This window comes from Cyphomyrmex costatus, unplaced genomic scaffold, assembly GCF_001594065.2.
Source record: "Cyphomyrmex costatus isolate MS0001 unplaced genomic scaffold, Ccosl1.0 scaffold4, whole genome shotgun sequence".
Lineage (NCBI taxonomy): Eukaryota > Metazoa > Arthropoda > Insecta > Hymenoptera > Formicidae > Cyphomyrmex > Cyphomyrmex costatus.
The window spans coordinates 78,782-96,135 of record NW_017278207.1 but is presented as its reverse complement, the minus strand read 5'-3'; the positions used below and the strand labels follow the sequence as shown (position 1 = coordinate 96,135).

The 17,354-nt window shown below is 37.7% G+C and overlaps 1 protein-coding gene across 1 annotated transcript in view; it reads left to right on the top strand.

Moving 5' to 3' along the window:
* Positions 1–17,354, top strand: part of LOC108777036 (nucleolysin TIAR) — a 437,806-nt gene that overhangs the window by 379,256 nt on the left and 41,196 nt on the right. Inside the window, exons 5-6 of the mRNA XM_018543822.1 lie at positions 10,762–10,837; positions 16,233–16,335. Of these exons, the coding sequence (XP_018399324.1) occupies positions 10,762–10,837; positions 16,233–16,335 (179 nt within the window). The remainder of the gene's footprint in view (positions 1–10,761; positions 10,838–16,232; positions 16,336–17,354) is intronic.

The following is a 17,354-nucleotide window of genomic DNA, read 5'->3' as shown; positions in this document are numbered from 1 at the left end:
TTTCATAACGCGTTTCCATAATCATAACTGTCTATAAGCACGTTACTGTCACTGCTACATTCTTGCATAAAATGTTTCCAATTTCAGCGAATAATTGCGTTCCATTATACTTTATAGTGCAATAAAAACATAGCATGATCATTTTGGTCAAATATGTTTAAATGTATACATTATCGGAACGTAAAATTTCTTGCGCGAGTAAATTTGCGTATTCATTATACTTGTACAGTGTAGAAAAGAATCTCAACATAGCCGAATGTCTTCTTGTTCGATCTAGCACAATTTCAGTTGACGTAACTTCAAAGCCGTCTAATCCTCTTAACGAAGCCATATTAGGGGGCAAGACATTGCGTCCCCTTGTGCCTGCTATCTTAACCCTTCGTTATTTTGGCTCTCTTCGAAGTTAACTCGAAGGAAGGAGATTCTAAGTTCACGTGCCGCGATCCTCACTCGTATCTAGCTAAATGCAAAGTTTCTCAAACTGTAGCCAATTCGTTGTTAACTCTCTCATCATAGTAATTTACTTTAATTACATAGAAAAGTAACGTACAACCGCCACTTTAATCCGTAACTGCCATTTACCTACTTACTGCCCTTTTATGATTTAATTAACGCAATGCGACCCGGGGGATCCTGGAATTATTATTTTATATCTTGCAAAGTATGAATAACTTATCACAAGATTTGTCGTCTACTAGTGTCACAGTAAAGCCGGTGAACTTAATCTCTTCTTGCAACGTCACACGATTTTGTAACTAATATTGCATATCGTAACACTGCTCACGATACGAGCTACCGCGTTTGAAATTTAATTATGTTTACGAGACTAAATTATGGAAATTGCATTCATGTTGAACACGTTGGACGTTTGTTTATCATCGACACTAAACAGTTCGTCTCTATTCACGGCAATGATTCACGTTGAAATTTGTCTAAGCATTGGAAAGCAACATGCGTCAAGAATTTAATTTTTGCTGTATTGTGTACACATATAACCAATGTAACTACTGCGATATGATTACTAGAAAATGAATCGAAGAAATATGACAATTATGATAATACAATACTTAATTTTTCCAAACGCGTAATATAGTATTAATTAATTAGAGTCTGGGGCTTAGAAAAATAAGGAAATGACTAACAAATTTTAACTAGATTCGTTGAAATATTTTAATTTAGCTTATGTTTTTAATATCTCTAGCGTAATACATATTTGAAACATTTAAATATATACGTGGAATATGTCTAAACTTATAAAAAATTCAATTCTGCAAATGTACAAATCTACCCTCATTTATATTCCACGTTCTATGAAACAGTTTCATAATTTATAACGATTGCAAACACTTCATTCGTCATCGTATAAAATGAAAAACACGTCAGCAAGCTGCGGATTTAATGAATAATCCGTACAAGAGAAAAAAAAAGTGTAATTAAAAACAAGCAACGAAAGAGGGTAGAGGAAATAGAAATTTTTCTCATATCTCAAAACACAGAAATACCGGCTGAGCTAATAGCCGCGTTTGAGCACCGGCCATTCGGTAGCGTGTAGGATATTGCAAGTGTTACAACACGCGCTTGTACGTCACCTGCTGATAGTGACGCGTTCGTAAAACGAGCGTTGCCGTCGGTAAAACGTGCCGCAGATTCGTCGAATGCACGCCCTGTGCAACCGCCTGTTTTCAAATTGTATTTCATGCTGAATAGACAAAATGTATATGCCCGAACCAAAATCAACTTCAGTATTTTAGATCCTGGCTGGCATTCTTACGATCACGTCTCAATGAAGATGATTGAAAATGAACGAAACTCTGCAGTATTTTGATATATCTGTATACGCAGCATCTCTTTCACGCAGAAAGATTTTGCTGATAAAATAAAACTATAAAATTATAAATAATTAGATGATATAATCTTCACTTTGCTGGAAATTTACGAGAATATAATTATAAGTGGTGTATTCTTGTAGTCTCTCCGGCCGAGCTTGATAGGATAAACTTATTATCGTGATCAGTAGATGTGCCATGCAGCTTATCGATTGGAGAAAATACTCGGGCATTTACCATTCAGCTGGAAGTTTTACTCGACCCGTGAAGAAGGGCTACGAGCCGCCATTATTGTTGCTTGTGCTACGGTATTTTATTATATGTTTTTGCTTCATGCTTCTATCGCGCGAACAGCTATAATACCCTTAATATCCCTCTTTCAATCAATTTCATTTCTCCTCTTATCAATCCTTTTGTTTTTTATATTTTCAAATTTGTTTATTTTACATAGTGATAAATGTGAAACGGAATTTTTAATAAAATTTTAATCCATCGCACCAAATAAATAAAAACATTTATATAGTATTGTAGATAACGTGATGATATGATTGTAATGTGATATTCCATTCCAAATTATTACAAGATTTCAAATATTATCATAGAGTTGTACGATCTTCTAATGAACTATTACATCATGTTAATTCGTCAATTGCGGTATATTGGTCTGAAAATACCGACATTGTGATTGTATTACAATAACTGATAGCATTTTCGGTATTGTAGGTACTGGCGAATGGATTATACGTGGATCAATTCGGATTGAAAATTGCACACATTATACACATATCACGCATCGTTGCAGGGAAAAGACATAAATTACCGATGCCTGGCGACTCGCCCGAACGAATTCGGCTCCGGCGAACTTTGCAAAATAGCGCCGGCGTAATCAGCGGCGCGTTATCTGCCCTCGCCTACAAACGCTCAGTGTTGCCTTTTGTGTGGTCATTGAGAGAGAGAGAGAGAGAGAGAGAGAGAGAGAGAGAGGGGACAGTCGGGGAGCAATAAATATGTTATTAAAATTACCATAACCTCGCACGCCGGCAGGGTAAAACGGCGCATTTTGCAGTTAATTTTCCGGTTATCTAGGTAATAATCTCGCTTACGGCAGGGCCGGTTAACCCTTTGGTTATAGGGGTGACTATCGCGAAAAGGGGATGAGGACGATAGAGGTGGAAGGTAAATCGGGAGCAGGGGTGAAAAGGGGCTCAGTAATGGCCGGTGCTGATGCCGCGTGTTACGTATCGGAGACATTAATAAGCGGTTTACAGCGTCGAAAGTAAAGAACGGCATGCCGTGGAGGAGTTCGATGGTGAACATTTCCACAACGAGCACGGTTTCGTTCGACGCGAGCTCAAAATCGAAGGGAGCTTTGCTTGTGGGACCCTTGAGGGCTGTTGGATGGCATTCGGTGCCAACACGACTTTGTCTGAGACTCTATCCGCCTCCACCCTGCGCCATCGACCCGACCTATCCCATCAACAATTAGCTGGCTCGGTATTGAGTGCACTTAGTAAGAATTAAGTAAACTACATGGTCGTGTCCTATCGTTTCCATCAATAAGCGTAATTATTTTTACGGTTCCTATTCTTGTCGCGTAGGGTCTATTTCTCAATATGCCCTGAATAAAGAAGTACGAAAGTAATAAAGGTATGCAGTCTCTAGCTAATAATGATTTTTTACTGACAGATATCAGTAGACACTCATATCGCTCTTTACAAAATCAATCCGAGACGAGACTAATATGTTTGCCATTAAAACTATATTAAGAGAAAATATACTCCGCAGTATAAGAAGGCGTTAGTTTGTTTCTAGAGAGAATAAAGTTTTCTCGCTACATTACTTAAAGTCAACAAAGTTTGTGTAAACAATCGTGCCACTTGATTGACTAGCATTACGCTAAAATGCAGGTCTTTAATGCTTTATAAACACTCTTAACCCTGTTGATAATGTAAACTTTAACCGGTTTGGCTGTGGTTATGCGGAATGCACATTCCTGCCTCTACAAATTCGTTGTTTGGACGCGGACAAATCGATAATAAAGCAAGATACAATGATTGATTTTAAATGTTGAATGGAATACAATTTTTTATCAATGTAATCTGAAATGTTCAATCTTGGGCGAGAATTGGATAATAATCGATAATAAGATGTCAGTCTGTTGAGGTTAGCTCTTTTGCTATTCATAATCGAAGAGAAGAGTAACTTCTTATCGAAAATATTTCAACCTCAAGCCGCGTGAGAGGGTTATAAATTCATAACTTACATCCCGTGGGATTCATTATACGGGCCGGAAGATAACAACTCCCGCTAGCATAGAAAACTGCACTATACCACTTGCTGCTTGAACTCAAAATATTTCCGATAAAGGCTTTCCCTTGTAGCATATACTCTAAAATAGTGTATGGCTAGAGCCATATAAAAGCAGCGAATGAAATTTGTGCTTTGAACGTGTGACACCTTATCTGAATCTGTAAGGTGAAAATGTAGATATGCGTAATTATATGTACATGCTAAAAATTGGTATTTCATATATAAATTTCATACATGTGTGTGTGTGTGTGTGTCTGTACATACATATACACGTGATTATGTGAAACTTGTGGCGATATAATTGTACACTGAACTAATAATTAAATCGAGACATCCGACCTGATTTTCTTCTGAAATCTTTCAATGACACAACATCAATTTGTCATCATAAAATGTCGCGTGCTTTATAAATGTTCTACTTTACTTGGTATTTCTATCCCTTGTAAACAGATAAGTTGTTATTCCCTTGATACAGAAATCGATAAACGGCGTCCGAGAATAGCGATCAAATGCTGATGAACGATAGCACTCTGCAGCGATTATTTGTAGGTAGATTGATGAATCTGTTCTCGCGGACGCTCATACCCCACGATTCCTCTCCCCGCCTGCTCGAAAATGGTGTTCTTCAATCTTCGTTGCCCGGGCGATAAGGACCCAGATCCTACGGTACAAAGATTTTCATGCTGACGCGCCATTCCTAGCGCCTAATTAATGAGTTTGAATTTTTCCGGCGGCTAATGGAAAGACTGCCTGCGCAGCACGTAGTCAAAGGAACCGGCACAGTATGAAAGATGAAAAAGCGGCATCAAGGAATGGAGGTTAATACGCGAAAGTTTCGCGGCTTAAGGATATGAAACTGATGAGGTCGTGACACGATTTCGTCAATTCACGATTGCTCCCCCGCTCCTCTGCTTCTCCCGCTTTATCGAAAGTATCTTATACAAAATAAGAATGGCCGCGTGGAACGCTTGAACGATCATTGATAGAAACGTAGACTTCGACTGATGGAAATAAAGATTGCCTATTCTTTACGAAACGCATGTTTGAAATGTAGAAGATACATGTATTTCATGTTATATGAAAGATCTTTTTAAAGCTGCAGAAGATATAATAGTTCGGAAACGTCATATTCATCCTGTAGAAATTACACAAAAAAACGCGAAGTAGATAGTATTTTTGTATTTAAAATATTTATTTTTTATATATAAACGAATTTATAATATTACTGACTAATATTATTAGCCAAGAAGATTTGGTTAAGTTAAAATTTGCTATCCTGACTAAAATATGTATATATAGAGAGAATTATTAATTTAATTATTATATTAATAATACATAATATTATTTTATAGAGAACTTAAAAATTGTATGTACCTAATAATTTATGACATAAAGAAATAATTAACATATTTTATTAAAATTTGAATTTGTGATTTTGTCATTATTTTAAAAAATTCATGATTCTCTCTCTCTCTCTCTCTCTCTCTCTCTCTCTCTCTCAAACGCAAGGAAAGCAAATTTCACGAATAAAAAGTTTCATCAATGTCTGATTTTCATGCTAAGTAAACTGGGAGGAACTTTTTGCGGAGTGAGATTCAATTATGATATTATCAAGTACATTTGAATGTTTCCAAAATAATAGAATAGTATGTATGAAAAGGGAATAGCATGAATGCAGAAGGGAAATGGCGCATTAGACAAGAATGAAAGTAGATAAAAAGCAGATAGGCAAGAGAGGATGCAGGAAAAAGATACGAACAAAATGCGAAAAGCACAAGGAGATCAGTTTAGACTTGTTGAAATGCATCGGGCATTCTGGCAAAAGTACGGTGTTTACGAACAGAATACGTTCTAGCAGGCATTACAAACCAGCAATTGTTAAGTAAATACCGTACAAGTGAATCGCATGTTAATTATCAAAATTGGACTACCGGCCAGCTTTTATCAATTCCGAGCATTTACTTTGCGAGATAAAAGAAATTACCACTGGGAATTTTACAAGCTCCACTATACTTGCCTTCAGATTAAAGAGAACAAAATCTAGAAACTTGTTAAACGATTGAATCATCGTGACTTGTTTAAAAAGAATTAAATCGCATTAAGAAAGTTACTTTGTAGAAATGGAACGAAATCATAATCATTGCGATATATAATATTTAGAAAGTTCTTATTATTAATACATCTCATGCCTATGATAATTTCTACGAGTTATTATCAACACATTATTGATTCGGACAAAGCAATATCGTATTTTAAGCTAGGAGTAATCACTTGACCTTTTTGATGATGTAAACGATCATCTGAAATATCTTTATATCCCAATTGATGTTATTATTATTGTATATTGCAATAATAATAGAAGTGCTTCTTTTTAATTAAACAATAATAGAAGTGCTTCTTTTTAATTAACCTGTTTGTGTTGTATGTTATTGATAGTTTTTTAATTTATTGGTATTTAAGAATATTATGAATATGGATTTAATTACAATTTTTTGAAAAAAATAAGCAGAAACTAAATACACATATATTAACATTAACACGGCTGTACCGTTTTTAACCTATCTTATAATTTTTCTTTTCCGTTTAATTTGGATTTGCACGTGAAACTGAAGATTTTTGTGATTTCACAAATAATCATATTTAATTACAAGTAATTTTACTTTTATGGTGACAACCCTTCCTCGTAAAAAGCCAAATTTACCTTGAACTGTGATTGGATTAATTTAGACCCGCGGTTTTAGTGATGAACGAGATAAATATTGTACATTAAGCTTATTACGAGGGTTGTCCGTGCAAAGTCTAAGAAATGGCACTACCAGTATGTATCGAGGTTATTTTTAGTATCCGGAAACTCTTGAAGGATCACATATCAAGTTTCAGTAAAATAGATCTATTACTCTGTGTTTAGCGTTCATTTAAATCGATCAATTATCATGATTTGCGAAAAATAAACGAGAAAGAATTTCGTGTAGTGAGTAAACATTATTTTTCGTCAATATTCAATTAAAGACCGTTTAATGTAACAACATAACTAACACGAATACAAAGCCTATAACAGTTTAGCTTGGATCTTAGTTGCTTATATATAATTTCGCGTGATGGATTTATCAGACGATCCTCATATGATAGTATTTTTTAAAAATAAAGATTTTAATTAATATTTTACTCTTTCTTATTACAGATTTGCGATAAAAGTGCATATTTTAAAAGTTCATAAGGAATAATTATTTAAAAAAATATATGTTAAATAGTTAGTATGTTATACAATTGTTAATTAGGCATTAACAACGGATCACGGTGTTAACCCATAAACCGTTTAGCACCTCTGAAGAAAACACTCGTGAAATAACAAAACAATATTTACCAATAGTGCACATCTTTCGCCATTAAGATAAAAGATGCCCCAGATGACTCTATTTCTGGATTGAAAAATAAAAAGTATAATCCTATTAATATATTTGATTGGGATAGCCTGAGAATTTAAGAAAGTAAGCGCTCATCCGTTTGTGTAATCGTGACAGATATCACCTATATAAACAACGTAGAATCAAGATTTCGAAATTGATAGAACGAACAACAAGCCTGCAATCTTTCTGCGGATTACGTCCCTAGCGCGCAATTTGAAACATCGACACACCCCATCCTTCCATTCTCGCGTCTATCACGCCCGACCTAGTCGACGGCAATAAATCTGAACTTACGGTGTATCCTTGGATGCAAATTTCCCTACAGCTATAGAAATATCGTAACACAATATCGCCATTTTCGCGCTACATTTTCTATTACACATGTGTGTGTATGTCTATAAGAATGTAAATTATATCGTACAATCAATTTGCTCATTATTTATGATGTCACTAACTATTATTGATACGAAAGAATGAACAGTACAATATTACACAGGAACGCAATTTCAAAATTGATAGACTGATTGCGAGAGATAACTTATGCGGGGATTCGTCACATCGGATACACGTCCGGCGTACAATTTGAATCATCGCTCCCTCTGTGCTCTTCAATCCGCCCACGCAAAACCTTTTCTATCCACACGTCCATCGTGTTCGACTGGCTCGATGGCAATAAATCCAGACTTACTCTTTATCCTATCGAGGCTTTGCCCGCCAGAGTGCGAGCCTCTGGCATTGTCGCGGCTATATCACCAGCCAAAACGGACGAGAGGGGACGGCGCCGTGTCGTGCGACAAGACTCGACGGAACCTGAATTAAATTCTGAGATTTATCGCGTCAATAACCGTGCATTAATTTATGATTTTTTGCGGTGAAGAACGTAAATCCACGGGGCACGCCGCGCCGTCGCGTCAATTGTTTCGCTCTACGTGCGGCGGCCCAGCCAGAGAAAATGGGCATAAAGAGGAACGGCATAGGGGAAGAGAGTAAGCTATACGGAAACATACAACACAGCTGAAACCTATATCGATAGAACGAACGCGGGCTATATATGCGGCGTGAGAGATGCGAAGTGTGGGTAACGGCGTATGCGGGCGACTAGCAGCGTGTTCTACATCTAACTTATATTGACCACTCAACATTCCGAGCTCGTAAACTACGACGTTTGCCGACCGTTCGGTGCAAAAGCAATCGGAAACAGTATATCGCGGTTCTAAAAGGCCTTTGATGTCGCGCGCGTATCATCACGAGGGAAAGGCATCGTCGATTAAAATTATACACCCATATTTGTTACTTGAAACATAGCACCGCTAAAAGATTACGAGAGAGAGAGAGAGAGAGAGGGGGGAACGCGCGTCGATTTACCAATTTACAATTTATTTCCAATAAAGATTAATCGACTGGACTGACGATTCGTAGTTCGAAATTCGCCTTTCGAATCTTTAATTCATTCCGTGATTTTCCTTGCTACAGCAAAAGGAACACATCGTCGGGTTTCAATTTGTTTAATTACTGCTGCGCTACTAGTAACGTTTCGCATTAGTCATTATAGATTAATTTATTCTCTGCCATTATACTCATTAGGGAGGGTGTACACATGGTACAAATTTTTTCTCACTCTCTTTTCGCTTCCGCCCAGATACGTCCTTTGATCGATTAATCGTTTTAATTACGGGCGAAACCGCGGCAGGTGTGCATTCAAATTGATGCACAGAGTGGAAGTACCGACTGGCTACAGCCTGAAACGCGCGTAATTCCGTCTGCCTTCTCTTTTATTCTCTTTTACGTTCCTTCCTTTTGACAAACCTCCTTTGAAGCCTCCTCTTCCCAAACGAGGTCGTTCTTTTGCTTTTTTTTTTCACTGCCTATTCTTCGCTTTCCATCCGCGTGTATCACAGCGAACATCGTTTTTGCAAGACTTTTCAAACATAACACATTAAATTGTCGTTCTATACGCATTATGCGTTTAATGACTTGTCTTCGTAAAACAGCTGAGCATATCATGCTTTCAGTTAGACTAGCAAAAGAAATAATGTATACCGAAATAGAGAATGGAAGCATTTTAATACAATACTTATCAAGTTTTGTCTAACTAATTTGTAAAATGCACAACCATCGCATAAACGTCCTATGGACGTCGTTCAACGATCTATTTCCTAATTACTTGCTGCTCTTCCGCACTTAATCCATCACAAACGAGAAGATAAAGGAAGAGGATCAGTACTGTCATCTTCACGCCAGCAATTTTTTTCTACGGGCAATTAATTCCGTAGTACGCGGAAAGTGTCATATATCAAAGTTCCGCCGCGCGCGTTCCGTCTACATCAATCACCGTGCATAGTTGATAATGGGTGCCGCGCGACATAGTCTTTTGAAAATTTCCAATTGCGGTCGAGAAAAGTCGAGATAGCCGCCGCGGATAACGGAAGCGAAAGGGAGGGATCGGTATATATGCGGTGCGGAATTTTATTCGCGCCACCCCGGCTCTATCGGTCGAAAGAATATTTCCTCGCCTTAATCTCTCGTCGAAACGACTGCAGCCTCCAGGGCCATGTCGCACGTTCCAGTATTCCTAATTTTGTCCGCCGGGCGCTGCTGGAATCTTAATTATGAGGAAGAATTCGTCGAGGGTGGTCCGGCAACCCGGTCCCAATTCGCCCGACAATGTCGCCAGTACTTTTCCAGAGGATATGAGCGCTTCAAAATTCAATTGCGCATGAAACAAATTGAGGTCTCGTATGAGGTATCATACTGTGATATTGCGATAATGCAGGTATAAAGGAAAATGAGAGAATTCTAGAGGAATAGTACATATTATTACGTACACATGAATGTTACTTCGATAGCGAGGAAAAATGTAATTAAGATATATCATAAAATTACTACTTAAATTTTAATAATTATTTAAGATGTTTAAAGCTTGTGACTAATCAAAAAGAATGTCAGATACATATTAAAATAAAAGAGCTCTTAATTAAATAATTCTTAATAAAAGAAACGGATATTGAATTTAACACGAGATATCTGTTCTAAAATTCGTGATTAATTGAATCTTAATCTTACACACACTGGGCCGTATTCAGAACGCGTTTTTATTGATAAAAGCGCGCTTTTATCTCTGAAATTCTACGGTATGCGTATAACGTAAACGCGTTCTGAATACGGGCCACTATTTATATTTATAGCTTATCTTACAGAATATAATATTTATGTTACAGAGATTGCAGAGTTGTCAGGGATCCCCAAACTTTAAAATCCAAGGGATATGGATTTGTTTCGTTCGTCAAAAAAGCGGTAAGTGAGCGATACTATACGATACTATTAATCCGATTATTTAGAAAGTAGAAAATTTATCGTTTTATCGTAGCTGAGATAATAAACTGATTCTACTATATGAGCCTTAGCTACGATATTCAAATTTTGCATAAAATACTATCACCTTTATATAATTTTGCACTGTAGATTACTTCTCAACATATAAAGTTATTAGTTAATAAATTATTTTTATTTTTAAGAAATATAAAACTTTATTAGACACAATAATTTATTAGATTCATATAATTCTTAAACATAACATTTTGCAGCTCTGTTATTCATTCATGTTCTGTCTCTATAACATGAAAAACATTTCTTTTTAGTGTTATAGAAGAAATTGCTGTCTATTTCAAAAAGTTTAATAAGATAAGTCTAAATATGTATCAATCGGTATATCTTAATTACCAAAAATGTACTTATTCCAAATTAACTATACTTTGCAGATCTTTAAGAAAACTTTATACATCTTATAATGTTCTCTTTTACCAAAATGCGTCATTCCCAAAGTCCAAGGACAGTCACTTTAAAGAAGATTACAAGGCATGCAAAGCGCGTCGATTAAAACAACAATGTTCGTAATTTCATTCCTAAAGGATTATAGTAAAAAAGAAATGAAATAACAAATTATTCAAACACTTGTGTAAGCAAAGAAGATGAAAAATGCATTTTATGTAAATCAGAATTACGGTAGTATAACGGCACGGTGGATGATTTTCTTCCGAGCAGCATTTTAATTATCGCATCTAACTCCGATTGTCCCTGGAGTCGGAAAGAGTATTTCTCAAGGTAATAACTAACGAAATCACATATCCACGTCAAACTTGACGCCGTCCTCTCGGCTTTCGCCGATCAAATAAAAGGGGGTGACCGTCACGGTTTACAACATCATTTTTCGGGGCTAAATGGAGAGTGGCCGGAGTTTTAGTGCGACCCGCCAAAATCCGCGACGTAAATCACGGCGAAGTTAGATGTACGGCTGAGTAAAAGAAGGCTTTCCTCCGTTTATGGCGGGGTTACTCGTCGAGGCGCCTGCCCCGAAGGTAGGAGCACCCTCCTCTCCGTTTCCCCTCTGTTTTAATGTCCTATCGATTGGACCACCGCCGGCACCTGCCTCACACCCGCGGTATTACTATTGCCGAAGTATAAATTTCCCGAGTGTCTCCGTTAACCTCGAGGAACACGCGAAAATTTCTCCCCTTTCCTACCCGACGCTATCCCCATCCACCGACCAGTCTCACCGCCACTATATCCTTCGACCGCCGGATACACGTACCTAAATCGCGAGCTCTGATCGCCCAGCATCTAACATCCTGGCTCTTTTAAGATGTACGACGAAATACGAATTCTCGGAGATCCCGTTTTTCTTCGGAGACAGATTTGAAGTCGCGAATACTGTATTTAATGAATACCCCGAGATTTTTTATGTTTGCGCACGCTATGTATTACCAGCTAATATAGCTGGTATATTTATAGTCGGTCCTTATTTCAAGATCGTTTTAAGATGTTAATACAGCTAGGTTTATGATATCTTAAGACGGTTTTAAATAAGAACTTCGACTCTATACCAGAATACCAGCCTGTACGTTTTGTGTAACTATATTATGACATTTATCGCAGGTGCGATATTTAGTACTGGCAACAGTTCTCTTGACAGGTGTACGCTTCGCAAACGTTGCTTGAATCTTAATAGGTAAATATTTATCCTCTTTATGTCACAAATTGATTTATCATCGGAATTTCAACAAAATAAGAATAACCAAAATTTGCAATTTTGACCAAAATAAGTATATATTATAAAATACGTATAATAAAACACGTTTCCAAGAACGAATATAGTACAATGTCGATGGCTCTATGCGTAGATGGATCCGTCATGTAGTCCAAGCTCTGTCCCTGTTACTAGTTGATAGCCAGTGTATACTTACACACACTACGTAAGGGCCGTTCTAGTTACTGTCAACTTTTGTTGCTCTACCATTTGATCGATAAATCGTGCGATATTATGACTCACGACCTTAAATACACAAAAGTGTGCCTTTATTCGCATAGATTTGTATTCTCCCAGGTAGGTAAACGAAGCAATTAAAACGTCATTTACGGCACACTGGAAAGCGGTACCTTCGTACGTATTAACGTTATTTATTTACGGCTACAGTCAAAATATCGGATGTATAACGGCCACGTTGACACGTGGCATTGAATATACGCACAGCCATGTAAATAAATAGTCTTTATTTTTTGACGCAATAGGAACATCGTATGTAGCGAGTCGCAGAATTTTTAAAACAACAGGTCATATTTTTATTTAGTCATATGGAGTCATACAGTTTTTATTAAAAATAGGAACGTTACTTAAGTTTCCTGAACTGTGTATGAATATACAAATTAAATAAATAATCTGAAAACGTTTTTCCAAGAAATACTCCTTGGAATTTTTTATTATTCTGACGAACACAAAATTCAATCATAATATTATATGTAAGTGATTATGTATACATGTATATAATAAACTCATTATGTATACTATGCTAAAAAGTTACAATAAAAATTATTATCACATTATTGTAGGTGTTGTAAAAAATATTGTATGTAAAATCTGCGGTATATAAAACAATTTATGTTATAAAACTAGGTGCAAACGTAAGCCTTAACGACGAAGATTATTGATTAAATTAAAAGTATTGTTTTAACTGTTTTGTAGCTTCGTTACGTTTTCAATAAAACTCGAAGGTCTAAATTCCACACAAACTTGTATAGTCTTTTAAGCGAAGAAACAGTCCAAAGTTGGAAGGCTCTACATTATTTAATGTAAAATTTTTTATTAAATACGAAATATATCTGCAAAATAAGTAACATATTTAGTATATCTTTTAAGAACATTATTATTAGTTAAAAATATATAACTATCATAACTAGTTTAATTTACCATAATTTGTTAAAAATACGCGTACATCTTTTACTGCGAATTAAAAGCATTTAATGAGAAAATTTACAAAACAATAAAAATTCAATGTAAATAATGAAAAATTGAAGAGAAACAAGTCTAAAGAGGCAAAGTCGATTACAATCAGGCTTTGTACAGTTTGTTTGGTGCAGAAGGAAGTTTCGTTAAGGCCACGTAATCCGACGGCGCGTTACTCCGTGCTGGGGCATGACTTAATAATGCGTGTAAAACAGTTGGGTGTCGGTAAGCGGCGCTCCCGTCTGTCTATAGCATCGCCGACCGCGGAAGAAATTCGATTTGATGGGTGCTTGGACAGCTCAAACTACCGGCCGGTGGGAAAGTGTGGGCAGAAACGGGAGACGGCTGGCGGTGGTACTTCTGGTACCACGTAAACGCCCTGGTCACGCCGGACGGAAGGAGGCAAGCGGCGCGGTGGTTTTCAGGGGTTGCGGGTCGAAGAGGCGTCGGGATATCGACCGAAGTTTAGAATCGGCTTAGAACGGGGCATTCGGTCGCCTGAGCTCTATCTAGGCTAACCACGCGAATGCGCGGCATCATATCGAGAATGGAGATTCGAATCGGAAATATTTTATCTAGCGGGGTATATGCGACTAGGGGAAATAAGAGGAGCGTGTGCAGAAAAGCTCGGAGAGCCACTGCAGGCTGAAGCGTAGCCCGCGCTCTGGAAGAAAGTAACGTCTTGAGATGAGGCAAAGGCAAAGCCGAGGACTTGCCCCGAATGGCGCAAATGGGTGAGAGTAAAGAGCGACGGAGGGTGGACTGTTATACCGTGGAAGCTGGAAAGAGGTGAAGACTGTAGGAGACTCGAAGGAGATAAAGAGAGAAAAAGTGAGAGAACGGGATATCTTCCTCTTCGCCTCTCATACCCAAAGAGCTTTTCGAACAGTAAACTTTTTCGGGGAATTCCTTGCGTCGAGAATATTTTTAGGTCTCCATCCTCTCAGCCATCCTTACGGATCTACCGTCGCGTCGCGTCGCGTCCCGTCGTCGTCCGAACATCGTATTACCGTCGCGATGTCGCGCGAGCGTGACATGATACAAATGATGACGTGTGCCATACTCTCTTTCTTATGCGCGACCGCGGATGCATCGCGATTTTTCCAACTTTCCTACGAATTTTATCACAGATTTGGTTTCTTATACGAATCGCGTAATGAACGCGTAAGAGGACGGATTTAGGTGTCGTGCTGAAACCCGTTTCGTTCGAATGTCCATGGATCGTGCAAATAGCTCGCATTGCACAGAAATACGTCGAAGGCGCTTTCTCCTCTTTGCCAAAGGTGTCCCCGATCCTTCCTCGAGAATCCAATGTCGCAATGGAAAATGTCCCAGATCGCCCGAAGCGGTTCACGAAAATCCGGGGAATCAAGAGTGCAGTCGATCGAATAAAATTTCAAAACGTATATTAAGTTGACCTGGATCGAGGGCCATGCCGGCAAGATACCGCGGCTGAATCAACAATAAGTCGCGGATAATATTGACGTCAACATACCTGTTGGTTTTATCCGCGGTTTTGCGTGTGAATGCGGCGGCATCATCCCGCGTCTCGCGCGGATGCTATCGCGGTTCTTACGACGTCCCGCAATTGTTGTTATAGACGTTGCGAAAGACAATAAAGGAGCTTTTCGTAGAGGCACTGTGCGCACGACACGACGCGTATTTTCATTCGCCTCTCGGTAAAATCCCTTAGAAGCATTCTGTAATACGTAAATACACACACACACATTTCTGGCTTTTCTATAATATCACAATTACTGTTTGTATTTTAAGAAATAAAATTTACGTTAATTACATGACGAATTTTACAAAAAATATCAGTTATCTTATTCTTTATGTTATTGTGTTTCACACATTTATTTCTAACGCATGTTTTAGGAGTACAGCATTGTAATGTAAGAATTTTGTAAATTTAACTGTAATCGTATCCGTTCATACGCATTCGATAAAGTGCATTATAAAATAAAATGACCATTTTACTGTATGCAAAATATTTTGTATTTCCATTTGAATGCTCTTTGCAAAATCAACGATCCCTTTGATCATAAAAAATGAATTAATGAACAATGTAATAGCATAAAGACCAAATAAAATTCGATGCACTGCTAAGGTATTGTAAAAAAAATATTCCATTATACAGTACAAGCGAAAAGCAATATTGCGAAAGAGAGTGAAATACATTTTTTTTTTTTAATAATAATATAAAAATACACACGATATTGTAAGATGTTAGAAATGTTAACAAATATTAAATGAACGTTTGCAAAATTCAACAGAATTAATATCGAAACTAATGCAGCCTTCTACATTTAATAATTAACAAAATTGTTTCCTTTCCACTTTCAATATGTGGATTTCGCTTTTAGAGGTTTGCGATTGAAAATATTGATTTTCCTTGTTGTCTTTTCTCAGGAAGCAGAGAGTGCGATCGGCAACATGAACGGCCAATGGCTAGGTGGCAGAAGTATTCGGACAAATTGGGCCACTCGCAAACCTCCCGCACCTAAATCTGAAGGTGAGTACTTTTTACGACCAAAAGTTTTGTTGCATACGACAGTGTAGCATATAGAGCATGATTACTATCGTGATATATGGTTTTCTTGACATAGCAGGTGAAAGTGTTTAATTGTTGCTGCAAACGAATGCAGGTATAATTCAATATGCATTATGTACATTATGCAATTTCTTATCTAAACAAAATAGATTCATCAAGTTTTCGATTGCATTATTTTCTAAAATTTCCTATAAACATACCTATACATGATATACAGAATTCATATACACAAGATATATTGTCAATAATCGAAACGTAAAAATGACAAAATGCAATTGCGATTTTATGAGATTTTCGTATCCTTATCATCTAACAAAAGAAGGCGCGTTAAGTACGAGTCTTGGATGGCAAAAGCTGAAAGCAATTCTGACGAGTCAAAGTCTCTCAGCCTGGCGAATAGAATATCGGTTCAATTTTGGAAAAGAAAATCAAAGGGTCGATACATATTTCCAAGTGCTCCGTCAAAGCGTTATATTTACGTCCACAGCATGCCTCGTCATGAATACCAAATCGGCGCTGCTAAATTAAATATCGCGCTCGTCGGTCGCGAATGCGGAAATTTCGCCGACGCAACTGGAATTCGATTAGGTCGGCGAAATTCTACCGCGCACAAATGGATGCGCACGGTCGCGTTATTCTGTGGAGTTCGAAAGGTCCGCCTCTTGTGCAACACTCGGTGAGTCGTTCGCACAGAAAGCTTTCACTGTGCCATTCAGGAAAGCTCGAAACGGCTTTACCACGAGCGGTTACTCTGCAAAGCGGGCTCTACAAAGGCAGCACTAGCTGTTCGAGTGTTTGTTAATCGATACCTTGAGATGGACTCAAGAACCTTTTTTCAATGGACCGAGACGGAGGAAGGAAGAAGTTCTACTCGCGTCGTACTATCATGTTCCCAGAGTACTGAGATTGATTTCAAAGCCTTGCGAGCGACAGTATGGACCCTGTGAAAATTTCCCGTAGCAATGGGGGGGGGGGGGGGG